A 21,082-nucleotide genomic window follows, 5' to 3' on the forward strand; every position below is an offset into this window, starting at 1 on the left:
TAACAGCAGTTTCATCTGGGGAAGAATCACTAGGGGGTAACATTTTATTTCATGTTGTAAATACTTTCTACTTCCATTAATACTGAGGGCATTTTTAGTTGTTCATCAGCAAAGACTCTCTCTGCATCTCCCAAAATGTAAATAACAGACTAAAACAGTTGCCAGCTTCCCCAGTTTGAATTGTTGTGACAGGCACAACAGTATGTAAGGACCCTCTTTTGCTCATCAGATAGCCGTTGAAAGGGTAATGGTGTGTGATGATGGTAATCAGAAAAAAAAAAAATCCTGATCATGAGTGCTATTAAACAATGGAACTGCCCAACCTCCTGGACTGACAGGAATCTCATCCCTGAAGGTTTTCAGACAACATTTAGGCTAGATCATCTGGATGATCTGAGGATTCCTGTCCTGTGCTAAAAGTTCTCCAAGACCCTTTCCAATCCTCTGATTTTATGACCTGGGAGGTAATGGATCTACAAAGTAGGGGCAAGTCAAAGTCCACCTTTTCTCCCCAAAGTCCCCCTTTGTTCAATTTCAGAGGGCATTCTGTCCTTCTTTTCCCCCCTTTATTGTACACCCACTCAGATGCATCCAAACACCTCTTTGCAGATGAAAAAGATAGCCCGCAGGCAGCAGCAGCAACAACAGCAGCAGCAACAGGAGCAAGAGCAGCTGGGAAATCCCCGTCTAGGGGCAGGGAGGGGAAATGGACGCAGCAGCAGACAGAGCAATGAGGACAGTGAAGGTAAAAACATCTCAAGAATAACAGAATTCCTAGAGATAGCTTGGTCTTCTTCTGAGCCATGTTGGTTTCTCATGTGTACATTCAGAAACTGGGACCATCTCAATTTTGTATTCATCTGTTTCAAATGTGCATTTTTCAATGGATTTATTTATTTATTTATTTATTAAAACCCTGCCTTTTAAATCTGCCCTTTAGACAAGGGTGTGATAAAAGGCAACTGAATCCACAGGTGGAGAAAAACACGGGAAGTATTTCAGAAGGAACCTTCCCTAGTTTTCTGGAGAGTGCAAAGAGAGGAAGGGAGAAATACTTTCAGTTTTGCAAGATTGTGTTTAATGTAAGCTGAGGGCTCCTGGTCATCTTTCTTGTATGGACCATTTCAAAGGGCTAACACATTTGCTCCTGAAATAGACGTTTTATAAGCTGGGGGGAGGAAGAGGTTTTGAATTGCAAATTACATCACATCATTTGGAGAAGATAGAAATCCAAAAGAGAGGTGGTCCCAATCTAGCGTGTGACGTTCTGGAGCCCAAGTATTCCTGCAAACTATCCCTTGACATCTGCTGGGATTTTGCCCCACTTAGCATTTGGATATACACATATAAACCCCCAGCTTCCAGAATCTACTTAGAAGAATGCTACTGCTCCCAACCCTAATTTCCCACAGTCCATCTAAAAACATAAAACATGCTCACCAGAACAGCTGTGTTAACTACCTAACTCAGTGACGGCGAACCTTTTAGACACCGAGTGCCCAAAAACTGCTCTGCCCCTGCCCCGCCCACTCTGCTCTGCTCCCTGCTCAGCCTACTCTGCCCCGCCTCCTGCCCCACCCACTCTGCCACACCCCCACACCCCGCAGGGCCACCTACTGCCTCCGTGCCCCACCACGGCAGATTGCTCAGGCGGGCCTGCAGCACCATGGCGGTCATGCAGCAGATGATGCTGCAGGGCACAGGGGGCGGAGTCTTGTACCTGCTGCCATGTCCTTGGCTGCACTGCTCCGCACAGGCTACAACTGGGGGCGACTCTCCTCTGGGGGGGGGGGCTGCTGGTGAAGAGGGGATTGTGGGGGGGAGGCGAGGCTGGCGTGACGGCGTGTGTGCCCACAGAGAGGGCTCTGAGTGCCACCTCTGGCATGTATGCCACAGGTTCACCACCACTGACCTAACTCAAACATGTAGGTGTGATTAAAATCCTTGCACAATCCTGCTTGGGATCAAGTATCTGGTATATCCAGATCGGTAAGTTATCTTTTTCTGACAGGTTACATATAGTTTAGATAAGATTTTCTCACTGGGAGTTTGTCACCTGTTAAGATCCTGCCTGTTGAAGACAGGGAACATAAGTCAGAAATGAAATTGGATAAGATAGATTTGAGGCCTCAGAAGCATTATTTTAATCTAATTTTCCCACACAGATAAAGAATTACATGCTAACATTTCATATTGGGGAGATACAAAATATCCTGAAAGGTGCATGTGTGGGGGGAGGGGGGAGGGGAACTAGCTCTATACTTATTGGAAGCCAACTGGGAAGATGGCAAATGGTGATCATGTGACTCTGTGACCTTGAAACCATCACAGATACATGCCAGTTGCCAAGTGCCCAAATTTTGATCACCGTGACTATGAAGATGTTGTGAGGGTTGTAAGTATGAAGACTTTTTTTTTCACTTTTTTTTCAGTGCCACTGTAACGGTCACTAAATGAATGATTGTAAGTCAAGCAAAAGCTCTAGTCCAACATCTCCTTGCTGTGATAAGATCTAACAACCCTTTTTCAGGCAAACAAATTTAATATTCAAAAAAACGTCTTCATGGTTCAATTACATTACAGTTTCCAATGCAGAGCAGGCGGCAAATAACAGGGAACAAAACTGGCTCAATAATTCTTGTGCTTAAAAGGAGAGTAAGATATAACATACATTAAATAGGAAAAATAATGGGTACCAACATGTACAAAATGTACAAAGGTTTGAGAACCAGTAGTGATTGTGTACAAGCTCTGTATTTTAATTAAACAGTGTTTGCAATGACTGAACATTGTAGAAGACGACGTTTTTAGGCTTATATGTCCAGTTTAATTATCATGGTTTCCAACCATCCTGCAATTTGGGAATTGCACAGGTTTTATTTTATTTTATTTTGTATTGGTGCTTCTGTTAGGGAGAAGCCTATCATCCCCCGTAATTCCCTGGGAAATGCCATGACAGTTACAGTACAGCAACATTAAAGCCAGACAAGTTTTACCAAAGCCCTGTCCAAAGCTACAGTTGGCTTCTAAGCAACTTAGGAGTGTCCGCTCATGATCACCAAATTTTTATCTGAAATATGAAAGCCAGAAACACACTTAAGAATAAATAAAAATGAAATTCCTGCAATCAAGAGAGCACTATAAAAGCAATACCTGACCATTTTCAATTTCAACCAGATACCTTGGGTAAGAAGTATTGAGCCATCATTTTGGTCATTATAACCTATATTCCGCTACGTCTATATATTTGTTTTTCCTCCATTTGCTAGTTTAAAAAAAAAAAAAGAATACCAAGCATGGCACACCCATCCAATAAGTCTCACCTGATCTTGGAGAAAGTACCTTCAATTGTTGTTCATTGTTCTTTATAAAAAGTATTATTGTTGTTAATGTTTCCTAATGATGGTTTGTGCCTTCTTTCCTATTGCTTCGCCAACTGCTCAATAGATAGCGCCAGTGTGCATGGAATAGATGGGCTCATGGTACCTTACTCCAGGATTGCCCAGCAGCAGCTGCTTCCCTTGGATCAGAACAGCTACAGCACAGACTTGTACCGGCAAGGACTCACCCCACCCCAGTTGCCAGGAGACCATCTTCATCCATACGGTGAGCTCCCTCATCTTCCTCAAATTCCTTTCAGTTTCTCCCTTTCAGCTATCCAACTACTGTATCACCTTGTTCTGCTATATCTGCAACGTGCTTTTATTTCTTGCCAGCGCTCTTCTAATGTGGTTGCATAATGATTACGTCTCCCCAAAGGAAGGCAACCTTTGGCTACCTTAGAACCATCAGTCCCTTTTTCTGTTTCTATTTTTTTTTCCTCCCTTCAAAGGCTATCGGTGAACATCTATCAGGCCGTGAATTGTACCTAATGCATATGTCATACCTGACATATGCATTTACCCGACACTGAAAGTGGGACTTTTGTATTGGCCTCGAAAACAAGAGGCTGAGGAGCAGAGGGAGGAGGAGGCGGTGGCTGTCCTAGGCAATCTTTTGCTCCGGAATGGGACAAATTGCCATAGCCAACTCACCACAACCAACTCGCCACAGGACAACTCGCTGCGGGACAACTCGCTGTGCGACAACTCGCTACGGGGCAATTGAACAATTCCATTTAATTATTTAAAATAAATTTAAAAATATTTTAGTTTTTGCCATTTACATTTTATTCTGTCCCTCCTTTTCCATCCTTCCTTCAATGAGTCTATTCCCCTATTTCTTTGATATCGTACTGTGTAACGCTTGTCCTGCAGTGAGTTGTCCTGCAGCGAATTAGCTGTGGCGAGTTGTCCTGCAGCAAGTTGACCACAACAAGTTGGCTGTGGTGAGTTGGCCATGATGAGATGGCCATGGCAAATTGGCCATAGCGAGATGGCCATGGCAAGTTGGCCATAGAGAGCTGGCCATGGTGAGATGGCCATGGCAAATGGTCATAGACCCCTTTTACTCTGATTAGTTCACCTGTATGGAGAGAGCTACATCAACAGTGAGATATAGTAGCAGCTATCAGCCTTCTGGGTGAAAGGGGGGAACTGGTTCCTTGCCTTAAGCCATCACTAGTTGGAGCAAGGAATTACAGAATCCGTGATGCCATACTAATTGAAGACCTACAAGAATCTGGGGGTGGCTGCATTTTCTGACCAATCATGTTTCTCTCTCAGCGAGGAACATGATTTACTCTAGCTTGAGAACCTTCATCTTCCCAAGCAATGTTTACCATCTCTTTTCTTTTCCATTTAGATTCGGAAGGTGTTTTCCATGACATGGACAGCGACACGATCGGCCATTTGGGCGACTGCCTGCTGTCTGCGGCTGAGGCCAACCTCCTGCAGACACGAGTGGGCAATCCAATCGACAGGCTGTACTCCATGCAAAACTCCTACTTTACCTCCTGACCCTTGGTTCTTACGCCTGATACGAGCCACTCTGGGTGTAGAAGGGGGTAAATGGCATGGAGGGGCAAGACCAATCCATCGGGCAGAACTCTTTGGACCCTTTAACACTAATAAGGCATGTGAGGCTGTCAGGTCTGTATGTGATTCTTCCTGGGCATTGAGAATTGAACCATGGAGGACCTTGCTGCACTGCCTTTCCCGTCCCCTCACCCAATGTCCTCTCGATGGGCAGTTTCATATTGTGTAGCTGTACGTCTAGCATCGTGTTCTTTGTGTTTAAACTGCAGGGCGTTACACCTAGTTGATACATCAAGCACAAAAGCAGGAGGTAAGGTTGCTCTTGGTAAGGTTTCCATGCTTTGGGGGTGCTTTTTCTCAACTTTTATTGACATGGAAAATTCCCTTCTCTTGAATGAGCTGATGTACAGATTAGCCAGAAAGAAAACAAATCTCCCTAAAGTAAAGTATCCCATAAGAGTACTTTGACATTAAAAACATCGATTAAGTCATATTAACTGCTAGGGCTTGCCACCTATAAAGATTCTGGGATTTCTAATTTGTTAAAAAAGAGAGTGAAGTTCTGAACTCAGAATCCCAGCCTGCTCACAGAACTGCAATTTAGAAGGTTCTTCTTGGAAAATGAAACAGTTTATCATTGCTATATATTATACCTCCTCCAGATAGCTGAGAGATTCTATGGACTACTGAGAAAGGATCTAGATTAAGGACAGACAGCATGGGGAACTATGGATGTTGTTTCTCTAATCCGCTCCAAAACCCTGGTCAATGATTTGCTATGATGAACATGATAAAGTTTAAGAACACCTGGAAAGCCATAGATCTCCCCTCTTGAGATAGCTGGAAAACTACCTCCATGGTACTCAATGTGCACTGCACCGGTTTCTGCCCAATCTACCTTTGAATATTTAAGGACCCTCCATAAATCTCTCTCACTACAATGCAGCAACTGCTTCATCCCTGAGCAAGTACTGGACTGTTGCTTTTTCTCATTTATCACATTGATATACTTTCTGCAACACTGAAAAACTATACCTCCTCACCAATCTTTCTTGTTCAACTTTGCTGTGGTCCTAAGACTCCCCAGCCAGTGCTGTGTCTCCTCGATCTGAAAGAATTTTAGAACATGGCACCCAGTTAAAGACATTTTTGAAAGCTATGCAGAATAGCTCAACTCTTCAGAATGGGCTCCTTAGACAGATTCTAAGGATGCTCTTCCTAAGAACATGACTGAAACTCCCTGACCTCTTGGCTGCTTCTGAGCCATAGAGACTTTCCATTAATTATCTGACCCTAGCTGAAGACTTCATGCAAGATGGCCTCAGTCATGCTCTTTCATTGGTCAAAGCAGCTCAGAAGACATCGTAGCAATGCTTTCTTTTGCCACTATAGCATGCAATCTGGATCGTCATTACCAAGAAGGGACCCCAAAAGGGCACGCTTTTGTTCTGCCCCTCCCCCCCCAAAAGGGCACACTTGTCTCCTGGATCTCTGAGCCACTTTTACATTCTGCAGATCTATGAATTGGATGGAAACATTTTTATTGCTGACATATCCGGATGACATAAAAAAAACCTCTGTAATACACCAAGAGGTGTATCATTTTAGCCAGACACATTTGCTCTACAACAGATTACCAGGAGATAATCTGATATGGAGCAAATGTGTCTGGCTAAAATGATTTTTCTAAAAGCAGACTTCTCTCTTTTAGGCTGACCACAGAGTTCACGGGTAGCCAGCCTAAAAATCAGTGGCATACATGTTAACCAGCAATGTTAACATAAGCAGTGTTAACCAGCAGCTCATTAAAAAGGAGATCCTAGGGCTATAACTATGTATGAAGGGCTGGGGTGGGGAAAATTCAAATGTATACATTTGTGGTAAAAGGCTGAGCTCTTTTAAATGCAAATCCTTTGCCCTGTTTTGAACTTTTAACTCAAGGCACTTTCAACCAGTTTGGCAAACAACAAGAGGCTGCAGCCATGACAGTAAAAAACTGTCTGGAAGGCATCACACTGCTTATTCCTGTCTTAAAATATTTAACAGGGCGGCGGGCCCAGTCACAATTGTTCACTATTTCTTCTACTGTAGCTGATCTTACTGGACAGCTGAACAAAGCAAACGGACTGTTGTCCCTTCGTAGTCATTATGTGCCAACATCTGCTATGTACACAGGGACAGTTACATCTAAGAGGAAGAAGAGAGACGTATAGGTAATCCACACTTAATGATGAATGGGTCAGGCAACTTCACCACTAAGTGATGTGGTTCTTAAGTGAACTGCTTGTTGGGAACCTTCTAGGAACTGTGCAAATGGCAATTACATGACCAGGGGACACTGCGACAGTTGTAAATACCTGCCAGTTGTGAGCATCCTAATCTCAATCACGTGACCATAGGGGACACTGCAAGTGTCTTAAGTGCAAGGACCATTTGTAAAATTACTCCTTCGGCACCATCATAACCTCAAAGGTCTGCTAAACAGGGCAGTCACTAAGCAATAGTACCTGTATTATAAACAAATAAAAGACCACAGTGCACCTCTCTGTAATCACAGAGCCTGGCTTTGGATTAGAATGGGGCACTTAATCACAGAAATCCTAACTTAGCTATCACTGTGCCCCTTAACCCAGCACTTCCAATTATCTGTGCTTCACTTTTTTAAAAGTTTATTTTTCTATATGAATTTGCACCTATATAGCCTCTCAGTCCTTTAAAATCTCAAAGCTATCCTGGGGCTGTGCCTGGCAAATACAGGAGATGGGTAGTCCTTGACTTACAACCACAACTGAGCCCAGAAATTATGTTGCTAGGTGAGAAATTTGAAATGAAGTGAATCACTGCAGTAATTAAATGGGTAACATGATTGTCAAGTGAATCTGGCTTCCCCCACTGACTTTGTCAGAAGGTTGCAAAAGATGATCACACAATCCCAGGACACTGCAACTGTCATAAATATGAACCAGTTGCCAAGCATCTGAATATAAATCATGTAACCCTGGGGATGGGGCAACTGTCGTAAGTGTGAAAAATCATCAGAAGTCACTTTTTTCAGTCCTGTTGTAACTTTGAACAGTCACTAAACAAACCGTTGTAAGTTGAGGACTACCTGAATTACAGGAGAGACAGCCAGATTGCTACTGGGCAGAGACAATTTCTGCTTGAAACTGCAAACCCCTTTTTAAGAGCGCAGAATAACTGATTATAAAAAGGGTACCAGCATAAGGGTGTCACCTCTCAATCTATTATGTCTGAAGTGTTTTTTTTTTTAAATCAAAGATACTCCTCAAGGTAGGATAGCTATTTAAGCCCCTTCCTTTTTCTTTCGGTTCACGCACTGTTTTTTTAATGTGTGAAGCTTAGAGTTGTATCTTCAGAGGTTTGGCTGCAACAAGCTGCTGCAGAAAACCTACACCGGACTGACTGCTTGGCAACATCTCTGCCCCACATTATACCAGCCACTATTTCTGGTTGAGGATCAAAATGCTTGTGATCTGCATCCTGCTAGAACTGGCTGAAACAGGACACGTTCCCATACACAGATGCAGGATTACAATATTTAGTAAAGTTGAAAGGCCGTTATCAGCACAGTGGTTAAGGCAACAGGCTAGAAACTGGGATGCTGAGGTCAAGTCCTGCTTTGAGCATGAAGTTAGTTAGATCTTGGACCAGTTCCCTAGTCCTAGGAAGGAGGCAAGGGCAAACCACTTCCAGAAAACTTTGCCAGGAAAAGTGCAGGGGCCTGTCCAGGCAGTTACCAGGAGTTAACACTGACACGAAGGCACTACTGTACACATACCAAAAAGAAATCCTTCCCAAGACAGAGAACTGAAAACATGAAACTATTGTGGCATGCATGGAACAGCCAGATGAATCATGCCCTCTGTGTATGTTTATACAGCTGTAGCTTCCTCCAGAAATATTTGCACTAGGTTTGGGTATAGTGAGTTTTGAAAAGGATTTCTGTGAAGCAAGCACACAGTAATCAGTGCTCTCCAGATGTCATGCCTGCTGAAAAGAAGAATCTCACCTTTTCATGCCTGTTGTGATCCTCTGTCGTGTTGTGCTGATGTCTTTTGCATGTGCATTTGGAAATTAAAACAGCGAAAAACTAATGCCTTGCCTTCCTACGGTACACTGTTTGCATTTTCAGATCTTTGACATTCATGTTGAGCATGGGTAAAGTTCTAAAAAGAGTTCCTTGTACACAGCTGGACATTAGCAGTATTTTCACGCTAGAGTTGGTTGCTTTATGGAAAGATTTACCAATTATTCTGGGCACTGGTTGTAGAAAAAGACAACTGAACAACTTACAGCTCATCTCAAATCTCCCAAGCTTCTGTGGCAGCCTACAGGGATCTGTCCCCTTTTCAAAACAATTTTCCTACCCCCACCACCCCCACCACCATCCTGGGGCCAGGATCATCACCCCAAAATTTTGCAGAGCAATTTTCCTGCTGTGACATGAAAAAACAATCCTGGATATCCTCTCTATTTCCTGATCCCAGGGTGCCTCTAAGTTCTAAAGATTGGCCTAGAAAAATACTTTAGCAAATCTGTAGCTTCACCTTGGAGCAAAATATCCATGTCACGCAAAAGAGGTATATGTGTGTGTATGGGGGGGGGGGTGTTAAAAATGCTTGAGAGTGGCTGCTGCTACTACTAATTCAGCAGTTGTGTTTTGACCTTTGGAAATTCTTCATATGAAACCTTTGACAATACAACAATATCAGCACCCAAAGAATTTATAAAAGAAGTAACCTGCATGATGTTGTACAACGTTTGAGTTAGGGAACAAGGCTGGAAGAGTGATCCTTAGCAATGCAGAGGCATTTGGCCAGAGAAAGCAGCAGTTGTGCAGGCCTGAGATTTCTGAGGTAAAGCTAAAGAACAGGGAACCTTTCCTATCCAGAAGCCAATAGCTGAAAGCAGTATTTTCAGAAAACCAGAGCTGGTCATTTCACATCAATAATTATTCTCGTATCATCTATTCCATGGCAGCTATATTTCTGAGTAATGTTTGGGAACAGGCTAGTGTGGGCAAGTCACTTAGTACCAGTTGAGCAGGGAAGTGGGGGGTAAATTCTGTTTTGACCATCCTGCTGTTTCCATGACTACTGTCTTGGAAAATTGCAGGGCATAGAGGACCACAAACTACTAACCATCTTACAACTTTCAGTACTTTAAACAGCTTATACAGGGAATCCTTGAGTTATGACTGTAATGGAGCCTGGCCCATCATGGTCATAAGTTGTGATGGTTGTAAAATGAGTCACCCATGCAATTGACCTGATTTTACAATCTTTTTGTGGTCATTAAGCGAACCAATGGTTCACTGTAGGCCGGTTTTGTCAAAAACCAGCATTTACTTTCATTCTGTGGTATTAATACTTCCCGTGATCTTGATTCTATCCCTCTGTTGATGCAGCCTAGCATTGTGTTGGCTTTTTTGGCAGCTGCAGCACACTGCTGGCTCATATTTAAATGATTGCCCACTGGGACTCCGAGATCCCTCTCGCAGTTGCTACTATTGAGCAAGGTACCATCTATACCAGTGATGGCAAACCTTTTAGAGACCGAGTGCCCAAACTGCAACTCAAAACCCACCTATGTATTGTTGGGTGCCGGGTGGGCATGGCCCATTGGGTGGGTGTGGCCATTTGGGTGGGCATGGCCCATTGTGTGGGCGTGGCCACAGTGGTAACGACAGACTGGGTGGGACTAAAAGGTTCAATCAATCAATTCCAACTTTGCAAGATCTTTTTTTTCCCACAAGAAGTTGAAATTGATTGATTGAACTTTTTTTTTTTTTTTTTTGCACACAGTGGTGGAGGCCTAAAGCAAAAAGGTTTTATAAAACCCAGCTGAATGCCTAGGACTCGGGTAACGGCACGTGTGTCCACAGAAAGGGTTCTGCGTGCCACCTGTGGTATGCGTGCCATAGGTTCGCCACCATGGACCTTTGATCATTTGGTTTTTCTTGCCTAAATATAGAGCCTTACTTTTTTCACCACTGAATTTCATTTTGTTAGATAGCACCCAGTGTTCAAGTCTGTCCAGATCCTCCTGTATCTTAAGCCTGTCTTCTGGAGTGTTGGCTATTCCTGCCAGCTTGGTGTCGTTTGCAAATTTGATGAGTTCCCTATCTACCCCCTCATCCAAATCATTGATGAAGATGTTGAAGAGCACTGGGCCCAGAACAGAGCCCTTAGAGCACCACACTACATACTTTCCTCCATGTAGATGCAGTTCCATTGAGGACCACATGCTGAATACAGCCAGTCAGCCAACTACGAATCCATCTGGTGATGATGCTACTAACCCACATTTTTGTATCTTATCAAGTAGTAGGTTGTAGTCTACTTTATCAAATGCCTTACTGAAGTTCAAGTAAATTATATCCACAGCATTCCTCTGGTCCACTAATTTTGTCACCTGGTCAAAGAATGCAATAAGATTTATCTGGCATGATCTGTTTTTGACAAACCCATGTTGGCTTTTGGTAATGGCTTTGTTTGCCTCTAGGTGTTTGCTGATTTGTTGTTTGATTATCTTTTCCAGAATCTTCCAGGTATTGAGGTCAGGCTCATAGGTCTGTAATTTCCTGGATTCACACTTTTCCCTGTCCAAAACAAGTTCTTCATCTCGGACCACAATCCCCTGCTTTTTTGAGTTATCATCATCCCAACTACCTTGACCTGTCTCCTTAGTGTCCCTATTAAAGTCAGCAAGGGCATTGTATCTGTTATGCAGGGACACAGCGTTATCTACAAATACTTCCATTCATTTAGCACCTTTTCTTTAAAAATATAACTATGTAGCAGACCAGCAAAGGCAATAATTTGTCATGTGGATTCTATTTTGTTTTGCATGATTTAATCCTTTAGAATGTGTAAGCCTTCTTGATCCTGTACTGGGTGGCACAAATACACCTATTACTTTGTTTGAAAAGCAGTAGCAACCTAAGTAGATTATTATCCACCTGGAGATATTCCATTCCTCACGTAGGAATTGGACAACATGGCCTCATTTTAGAGGAGCAAAGGGAGTGGGGAAAGACATACCATGCAAAGCAACACAGCAGCCAAAGAAGCCTAATATTCACCTACGTGAGACCAGAGGGCTTCCAATGTAAAATAAGATATAGCCAGGGAGTAAGATATAGCAATAGCACTTAGACTTATATACCGCTTCAGAGTACTTTACAGTCCTAAGCATATTGCCCCCCCCCCAACAATCTGGGTCCTCATTTTGCCAACCTTGGAAGGATGACTCAACCTTGAGCCAGTGAGAATCGAACTGCCAAACTGCAGGCAGCCGGCAGTCAGCAGAAGTAGCCTGCAGTACTGCATTCTAACCACTGCGCCACCAGGGCTCATAGCCAGAGAGAACCACTCCAGAATATCATCCTTACCATCGAAAATGCTCATTTTATTTTTAACAAAGATTGAAAACAAATTGAATTAAACGTGTTTAGAGTGGCTGGCTTATGTCTACTACTGAGAAGGAAATCTACAGACCTACATGGAGGAGAAAATCTGAGGTCCACCACTGACCGCTGTCAGGATATGGTTATCTCCTGATAACTTATTCTAGTTTGAGACTCTGGAAGGGTCCAGTGTAGAATATCTAAACAGAATCTGGTGCTGATTGTGCTTATTATTGCTCACAAAATTAGGGCCCATAATCATAAAGAAACCCATGGGCACTTTGTCAAGCCTTTTTCAATTGATTCCCCCACCCCCCCACCCCCTTTAGAATCAGGACATGCAGGCATCTGAATTCTCACCAAGAACATATGTTCAGTATGTGTATGTTCACATACTTCATAACCAGTTACATGAACGGGTGTGTGCATTTGCTCCTTTACTTGAGTTCATTCGTTAGCTAATGTACTAAAGAAGCCATTTTAAAAATGCTGCAAACCTTTAAATGTTTGGCGTTGACTCTTTGCACCATCCACCTCCTCTGCTCACTCTCATAGGTATTGGCTATATAGGACTTTTCTTGGAGGCAAGCCATTGTGTGTTGATGTGCGTGTGCACCTGTGTGTGCATGTGCGGACACAAATGGAATGCAGTTTCCTACACTAGCCTCTCTGCGGATTTAAAAAAAAAAGCCTTCCCTCACCAGCAAAGAGGATTTTGACACCAAGGGGCCTTGTGATGATCGATGGACATTCTCAATGGCAAACAAGAAACGGTGTGTAAAATGAGGACATTTTCTGCATGAGGAATTAAGGCAAAGCTGACAAGTTGCTTGGCAGGAGATGGCAATTCAAGAGTGCAGTGGTTCAAGGCAATATTCCCGTTCTGGTCTGATGTTGTGGGATGGGGGTGGGGAGTTGACCCAGAGGAAGAGGGAGGACATAAAACAAGTCACTCTTCTGCACTAATGCCTATTAACACTACCGCTCATTTAGAAAAATTCATTAATTAGCTTTCATGTGATTTATGTTCCTCCAGAGAGGAAATGGAGGTGAAGAAAGAGCCTAAGAAACCTCCACCTTCAGTATGATTTTTTTTCCAAAAGTTTTCTATGTATTGGAGGCTACTTCCCAGAGACTGGTAATGGTAAATGGGGATCATATGCCTTTGAAAAGATATGCAGATGATACCACTCTTAATGGCAGAAAGTGAAGAGAAACTAAAGAGCTTCTTGATGTGGGTGAAGAAGGAGAGTGCAAAAGTTGGCTTGAAACTCAACATTAAGAAAAGCAAAATCATGGCATCCATCCCTCTCAATTCCTGGCAAATAGATGGGGAAGAAATGGAGGTAGTGACAGATTTTATCTTCCTGGGCTCCAAGATCACCACAGATGGGGACTGCAGCCAAGAAATTAAAAGACGCTTGCTCCTGGGGAGGAAAGCTATGGCAAATCTAGATAGCATACTAAAAAGCAGAGACATCACCCTGCCAACAAAAGTGCATATAGTCAAGGCCATGGTTTTCCCAGTTGCAATGTATGGCTGTGAAAGTTGGACCATAAGAAAGGCTGAGCGCAAAAGAATTGAGGCCTTTGAACTATGGTGCTGGAGAAGACTCCTGCGAGTCCCTTGGACTGCAAGGCGTTCAAACCGGTCAGTCCTAGAAGAGATCAACCCCGACTGCTCTTTAGAAGGCCAGATCCTGAAGTTGAAACTCAAGTACTTTGGCCACCTAATGAGAAGGAAGGACTCACTGGAGAAGAGCCTAATGCTGGGAAAGATTGAGGGCAATAGAAGAAGGGGACGACAGAGAATGAGGTGGCTGGATGAAGTCACTGAAGCAGTAGGCGTGAGCTTAAATGGACTCCAGAAGATGGTAGAGGACAGGAAGGCCTGGAGGAACGTTGTCCATGGGGTCACAATGGGTCGGATACGACTTCGCAACTAACAAAAACAACAATAAATGCCTTTGAAACTAAGGGAACAGAACAAATGGCTTCCTACTTTTAAGGACCCATCCCACCCCTAAATGCCAAAACTCCCAGCTAGCCGGTTCTTATTTCGCTGGCAGATACTGCATTCTCCACAAATCTGAAGGACTCCAGCTTGGAGGTAGTTGTGTTAATAGACAAGAGTCAATTAATGATTGCCCTGTTTAGTGACTGTTTAAAGTTATGACTGAAAAAGGCAATCAGTTAGCAAGAACTACCTATATTTCCTTCCAGGATAAGCCGCACTATATACCATGTTTCCCCGAAAATAAGACCCAACCGGAAAATAAGCCCTAGCATGATTTTTTAGAATGCTCGTAATATAAGTCCCACCCCAAAAATAAGTCAAATCGAAGATCGCCAGCCAGACGGATGCACTTAATACAATATTTCCCTGAAAATAAAACCTAACCGGAAAATAAGCCCTAATGTGTCTTTTGGAGCAAAAATTAATATTAGACCCAGTCTTATTTTCGGAGAACACGGTAGAAGGAAGAAAAGGAATAGGAAATATTAACCAAAAGCATGAGATAAGAAAAAAAAATGAAACTATCTATGTTCAGTTTACATTTAACACCAATTGTACTTCTTCACATCTTTCAACCCTTGCAAATTATCCTTGCTTCCATAAAGCTTCACATAATACGTTTTTAATATTTCACTCTTTTGGGGGAATTCATTAATTCAATCCCACCACAAATGTCTTGGATTTTCCCCTTTCTCTTCACCTATGTATTCTTACCTCATGTATTTCTTTTGCAATTTGATGCTCATTCATTCTTGGTAAGTGAGGTGACCTTGATGGAAATATGCAAGAAGCCTTACTTAAGCAAAAGGGGCTGAAACATCTTTTAAGTCTTCAGAAATGAGATTATATTTGGAAGCGGCTCAAGCAGGTGCATCCCTAATTCATAGTATATGAAGAAGAATAAGAAAAGAAGGTGGAGGAAATACAGCATACTTAGGTTTTCAAGACTCCGTTAGTCAGCCAAGCCGGATGAAAATAATTTTAGCCTTCCTGTGAAATTAATTTTTGGGCCTGATCAGCTTAGTGAGGTTGACATTGATAACTAATGTTCAGATCCATAGTCCCTACTGCATCCTACAATCTGCTGCAAATCATTCTGTCCTTGGCCAATAACATGGCATCAGCTACTTCCCAACTAGCATAGCTCTAAAGTCACTACGCTTTTTATACAATTATCCATGAACAGATCAGGTAAATAAATCCATATTTGTCATATTCTTTGTTAAACCATTCACCAAGCATTCTATTTTCATGCATGCTTTTCTTCCATCATCTACTGATCTTAAGCATTCAGCAACCAAACTCCATAAGCAGAAAAGAATATTCAAGCCCATCCCCTTCCTCTTATGCTTTCTATAAATCAACAAATGCACAATAAGCCATGTCAATTTCATATTAGTACGCTGCCCACATAAAGCACTTTTCAGATTTTGATTACTACCTGTTATATTCTTATTGATCTGAATTCTGTTTGGTATCTTCCAGGAAGCCTTAACAAATTAATCTCACAGGAGTTTTACGTTCACTCTTGGTAACTTTTTCCTTTTTACAGGAGAAAAAAATTAGCATTCTTCCAATTAACAGGCATGGATACCGACACATTAAACAAGTGCACAATCACTCCATAATCAAATCAAATCAAATCACATTCACAATTTAATATTTCTGCACTTGTGCTATCAATTACCTGCGACCTTTCTATTTTTCAACATTTTGCAGAGTTTGTCATCTTCCTTCATCAAGCTTCAGATACTAATATAGCATTCATTTCCATTTTACTCTTCAACAAATCACCATCATTCTTTTACAAATGTCTAAAATACTTCTTGCATTTCCTAACTTCAGTTTCATTCCAAATGACTTCAGCACTTCATTCTAAATTGCATTCACTTTGCTCGTTTTGTTCGATCTATTTCCAATTATTATTATTATCAAAATCTGAATTTTCCCTCCCACTCCAATGATAGTCAGACAGACAGACAGATTCTTTGTAAAGAATGCAGTATCTTTGCAGGAATATCTTCCCTTCATCCTCAATTTTTGCAGCAATTATTCTCCCTCTTGCATTTTTTTCTTCCAGTTTTTCTTCTAAAACTTCATTCCATCATACATTTATTTCTATATTCTTTATTAATGTAGATCCATACACTTCTCTGCAACTCTGTAACATCTCTTCCCTCAGTTGTTCCACTTTCACTCTTGCTTCTCTTATTTTTTTTTCCTTATTCATTTTCTAAGATCTATTCTTAATTCTACCAGATAATGGTCTATCTCATATTCAGAATCTCTCAATACCCTATATCGTTCGCTAATTATTTCAATCTGCCATCATAAACAATCAAATCAATCATGCTTTTAGCTTTACAGTGTCTGCTTTTCCATGCCTGCATATGGATTGACAGGCTTAAATCTTCTAACAGGGCACTCATCAAATAGTCATCATGGCCATTCAACATTAGGTCTTCATTTGACTCTTCTCATTCTTGCACATTTATTCATGCCTCCTTACAAATAATTTCCCCTGCCCTATCATGACAATTCAGAATACTGGGTCATTTTTCCCAAAACTCGTATCCCATTGGCTAAGTGATATAAACAACACATTGACACATATAAGATTCTACAAACATCACTCCAATAATATTCAGAGTTATGAATACAAATCTAGTCAGAAACACTGGATACTTAAGACTGACAACCGCTGAACTTCATTAATGTCATTTTTTTTGTCATCTTTTACAATATAATCATAAAGAATCAAGAACATTCTGATGTTTGCAGAGTGCCCTCTACTGACCAGAAATGGAATAAAAGTACACTATTCATGTTTCTTCTGAATCAAGTTTGTATCCTAGTGACCAAGTAGTCTTGAACATGTAGTTTTCTTGGTAACAATAAAAAAATAATTTATATGGGTGGACTTTTTTTTCTTCCCAATCTGGTATACAGCTATGGTCATATATAGTGACTCTCCAATTAAGAAATTAAGTCTGACCTTGTTCAAGACTTTTCAGGTCAAAGTTGCTGAGGTGCTGCCCATTAGCTGGGCATAAAGAGGATACCCTGAGGCAAGTCTCACAGTCCATGAAAGAACATCAAAATATTTTCAGAGATGTTCCACAGCAATTTAGATTCCTTTTTTCTTCTGTTCATTAATCTACCTGGATCACTCTGCTTTGAACCATGAAACATTGCAATTCTGTCTGCAAAATTGGGTCAGGAAAGATTACTCGGGATCTTTGCAGTTTACTGTATAGTGCCTGCAAAAGTTCCAAACATAATGGAATCTCTACCCCAGAAACCTGGGTGTGTAAATAAAGATGAGATTCCACTGTCATGTCAACACAGCTAAATTTCAATGTGCCAAGCTGTGGTATCTTGGATCACTGCAGATAAATGAAGGATGCTGATGTCTGGGAAGGATATCTTCATGATAGGTGAGAAGCTGCTGCCCTTGTTGGTCAAATCTTTAATCGTAATGCCCCTTCAAGAAATAGCAAGGTTTCTGCTGAAGAAATCAAAAGGCTGGATTGTGAAGAGAAAAAAAAAAAGGGAGAGAGAAGAAAATATGCCCAAAATGAAATATTGCCCTTCCAAAATTCATTAGTAAGTTATATCATCCAGGATCCAAATGAGCATATTTCCAAATGCAAGATAACGATGCAAACAATTATCATAGTATTTCACTCATTTTGCAAACTGGCTTGTAAACAGCTGCTGGTCTAGTCATGAATAAAGTATTATTTTCTAAATTAAGAGTCCACCAAGCTTCACAGTTCAATTAGGGAACTTAAGCCAGCTCACTAATTATCTTCTAGAGAGTATCTTACTTCAGACACCTTATGTGATCTGAAAAGCTGGGAAAGGTGGGATGAAAGAGGACGACCACCAGCAGGGTGGATGGACTCAGTTACAGCAGCAATGACTGCATCATTGGGAGATTTGAAAGTACAAGTTAGGGATCATGGGAAAAAAATCTATCATTTTGATCACTAGGAGTCAAAAACAGCATGATGGCACATAATCATCAATCAATCAATATAAAGAGTGCAATGTAAATTTTATCAATCTCTTATGAATTTGCCCTGTTAGTGAATGCAATGAAGTTCATCAGCTACTACTTCCCACCCATTATAAGAAATTCACTGTAGCAAAAATTTCCATGTTATATGCAGAATTGAGAATAAGATGACAATAAACTCCAGTTGATGGAAGTTTAGACAAATAGATACAGGAGAGATTTTATTTGCAAAAATGAATGCCTCTGTCTTTTTGGCCCAACCACCACCTCTCAAGTTTCACAGTGATACAATTTGGTCTTGGGGCAAGAGAACAATAATTGTTCAATTATATTTTTGACTCTTGTGTCCCTTGTAGAGGAACAAGATATTGTTACTGCATGTGTGACATATATGTCAGTTATTTCAGCTTTTTCTTACCACATTATGTCAAATGCCTGCTACAATGTGGGCAAGACATGCAATAAATGAATTTATATTATTTTATTTACACGTACACACATTTACCAATGCCTAATGCAAACATTTAGGGGCACCAACCTTATGTATTCAATTTCACCTGGTCAGCACAGAGGAGAAACTTTTGGAGGTGTTCAGAACATTTAATTGAAGAACTCTGATTTATCTTCAGGCACTCCTCGAATGCAGTAAATGGCTCAGCACAATCTCGGCGAATCTTCTGAACAATTGGGCTATAAAAAAGTCCCATAGATTTATAAATAAGAAAAAATGGACAAAGAACAAATGCAGGAACTTAGTAAAAGCTACACACAGAAATACTATGAAATCTACAGGCAGATAATGGAGCAAACCTTCCTCAGTTAATCAAAGCTGACACCCCCACAAAGGCAAAACAGCATTCCAGCCCAAGAGAACTTACTGGGATGATGTACATTTGGCCATATCAAGTTTGAGTTGGTGACAGTCCTGCTGCCAGGAAGAAGGGTTAGCAGCAACACACCGGCCATATTGCTCGGTTTCTTTGTGGCAGTACCGCAAGGTTACTTCCAGAGCTGCCTGCCTGTTGAGAGGGAGACAAGTTAAAAAATAAATAAATCCTGATTGTACACCTTGCCTTTCCACCAGAGACAGATAACGATAAAAAGAAATGCAAAAATGTTTCATGTACCTTTACAGCAGTGGTTCTCAACCTGTGGGTCGGGACCCCATTTGGGGTCGAACGACCATTTCACGGGGGTCGCCAAACAACGCAGTCCGCCATTTTTTCCCCCTTTTCCTTAGCTGTGCTACTCCCTTTTATTCTATTGGCTTTTGAAAGCCAATAGAATAGACTCTATTCAAGAGACTCTATTCTATTGGCGTTTGAAAGCCAGTAGAATAGACTCTCTTGAATAGAGTCTAATTCTATTGGCTTTCAAAAGCCAATAGGAATTGTCCAGGCTGTCTCTGCCCTGCTGAGCCCACCAAAAGTCCCATTCTGCAAACGATGCTGCAAGTTGTCTGCAGCAAAGGCGAGCTGTCTGGAAGCTTCCACCCCCTCCCTGCTGAGCAACTACTAAAAATGTAAGTAAAAGAGGGCCAGGGGTGGGAAGTGGGAGGCTGGCAGGCGCAGGGAGGGTTGCTGGCACGCGTGGGGCCTAGCAGGTGCCTTACCTCCCTTGGGCTGGGCCAGCTGGTGGCCCAGTCGGTGGTCAGCCTGCATCGTCTCTGCCACTTGCCAGCTACGCCTTGGCTGGCACAGGGGGCGGCACCACGCATGTGCGGCGCTCCTGGGCAGGGAAAGTCCTCGACTTACGACCGGTTGGGTAGTCCTCGACTTACGACTGTTTGGGGGTCGCGGCATTAAAAAGGTTGAGAACCACTGCTTTACAGCATTATGAAAAACACACGGAAGTGGCTATTTCTAACTGATTTAAACACTGTTCAGTAGCTAGCCCAATTTACCCACCAAAAAAGAATACAACTGGTTTCCCCTCCCTTGGGACTTCGCTTGATTCTCCTCTCTCTCTCTCTCTCTCTCTCTCTCTCTCTCTCACTCACTCACTCTCTCTCTCTCTCACACACACACAGAGGCTATTACACAGCCTTGTAACTTGAAGAGTTTCAAAGTTAACAGATGTATTATTGCGTAAGTTTTCCTACATCACCGCCCACCATTTACTACCATGGGTTGTCAAGGTCACCAACTGAGACAACTTTAAAAGGAGATCCAACAAAGCTGCTACTTGTGACGACACTCTATCATCACGTATAAAGTAGCAACTATTGGTCGCCGTCTGCCCCTCTCCTGGCTTCCCAAACCGATCAGGTTGGTACCTGCAGGCAACAGGTCACGGGATTATATGAAATAATTAATCTGATCCTGACGCTAAGTATTATAGATTGAAACCTCTGCAGATGCAAGTTAAAGACCGAGGAAGGAAGAAAAATGGAGTTTTCCCTTAGATCACATAAAGGCTTTGGAGCAGAGCTTTAAAGATATCACACTCACATGCCCCACTCGGCTCCGGAAAGCCACACTTCTTTCTTCCTTGTCCCCAACACGCATGCGCCCTCCCGGGCACCGGATCTCTTCTGCGCATGTTTGAACGAGGCGAGGCGAGGCGGGGCGGGGGGGTGGAGCTTTAAAATACAGTCATCAGGACACTAGAGAAAACGCCTCACGCTTTCGCGCACGCGTAGTTGGAACGACGCCGTCGCTTCGCGGAGAGCCACGTGCATAGCTCATTCATAAAGGGGT

At 42.2% G+C, this 21,082-nt stretch overlaps 2 protein-coding genes across 2 annotated transcripts in view; one reads left to right on the forward strand and one right to left on the reverse strand.

Annotated features, from left to right (window-relative positions):
• Positions 1 to 10,393, forward strand: part of LOC120311167 (LIM homeobox transcription factor 1-alpha-like) — a 96,491-nt gene extending 86,098 nt beyond the window's left edge. The window contains exons 7-9 of the mRNA XM_039350356.1: positions 610 to 745; positions 3,448 to 3,606; positions 4,744 to 10,393. Coding sequence (XP_039206290.1) covers positions 610 to 745; positions 3,448 to 3,606; positions 4,744 to 4,898 — 450 coding nt within the window. The 3' untranslated portion in view covers positions 4,899 to 10,393. The remainder of the gene's footprint in view (positions 1 to 609; positions 746 to 3,447; positions 3,607 to 4,743) is intronic.
• A 4,790-nt stretch (positions 10,394 to 15,183) lies between these two features.
• CHCHD5 (coiled-coil-helix-coiled-coil-helix domain containing 5) lies at positions 15,184 to 20,942 on the reverse strand. The gene is made up of 4 exons (XM_039350357.1): positions 20,834 to 20,942; positions 19,262 to 19,402; positions 18,922 to 19,073; positions 15,184 to 17,887 (listed from the first exon to the last, which is right to left on the reverse strand). Coding segments are annotated over exons 1-3 (294 nt in total). The 5' UTR covers positions 20,836 to 20,942; the 3' UTR covers positions 15,184 to 17,887; position 18,922.
• Between the last annotated feature and the right edge of the window lie 140 nt (positions 20,943 to 21,082).

The sequence above is a fragment of the Crotalus tigris genome, unplaced genomic scaffold (assembly GCF_016545835.1).
Source record: "Crotalus tigris isolate CLP2741 ecotype Arizona unplaced genomic scaffold, ASM1654583v1 scf7180000018323.1251302, whole genome shotgun sequence".
NCBI lineage: Eukaryota > Metazoa > Chordata > Lepidosauria > Squamata > Viperidae > Crotalus > Crotalus tigris.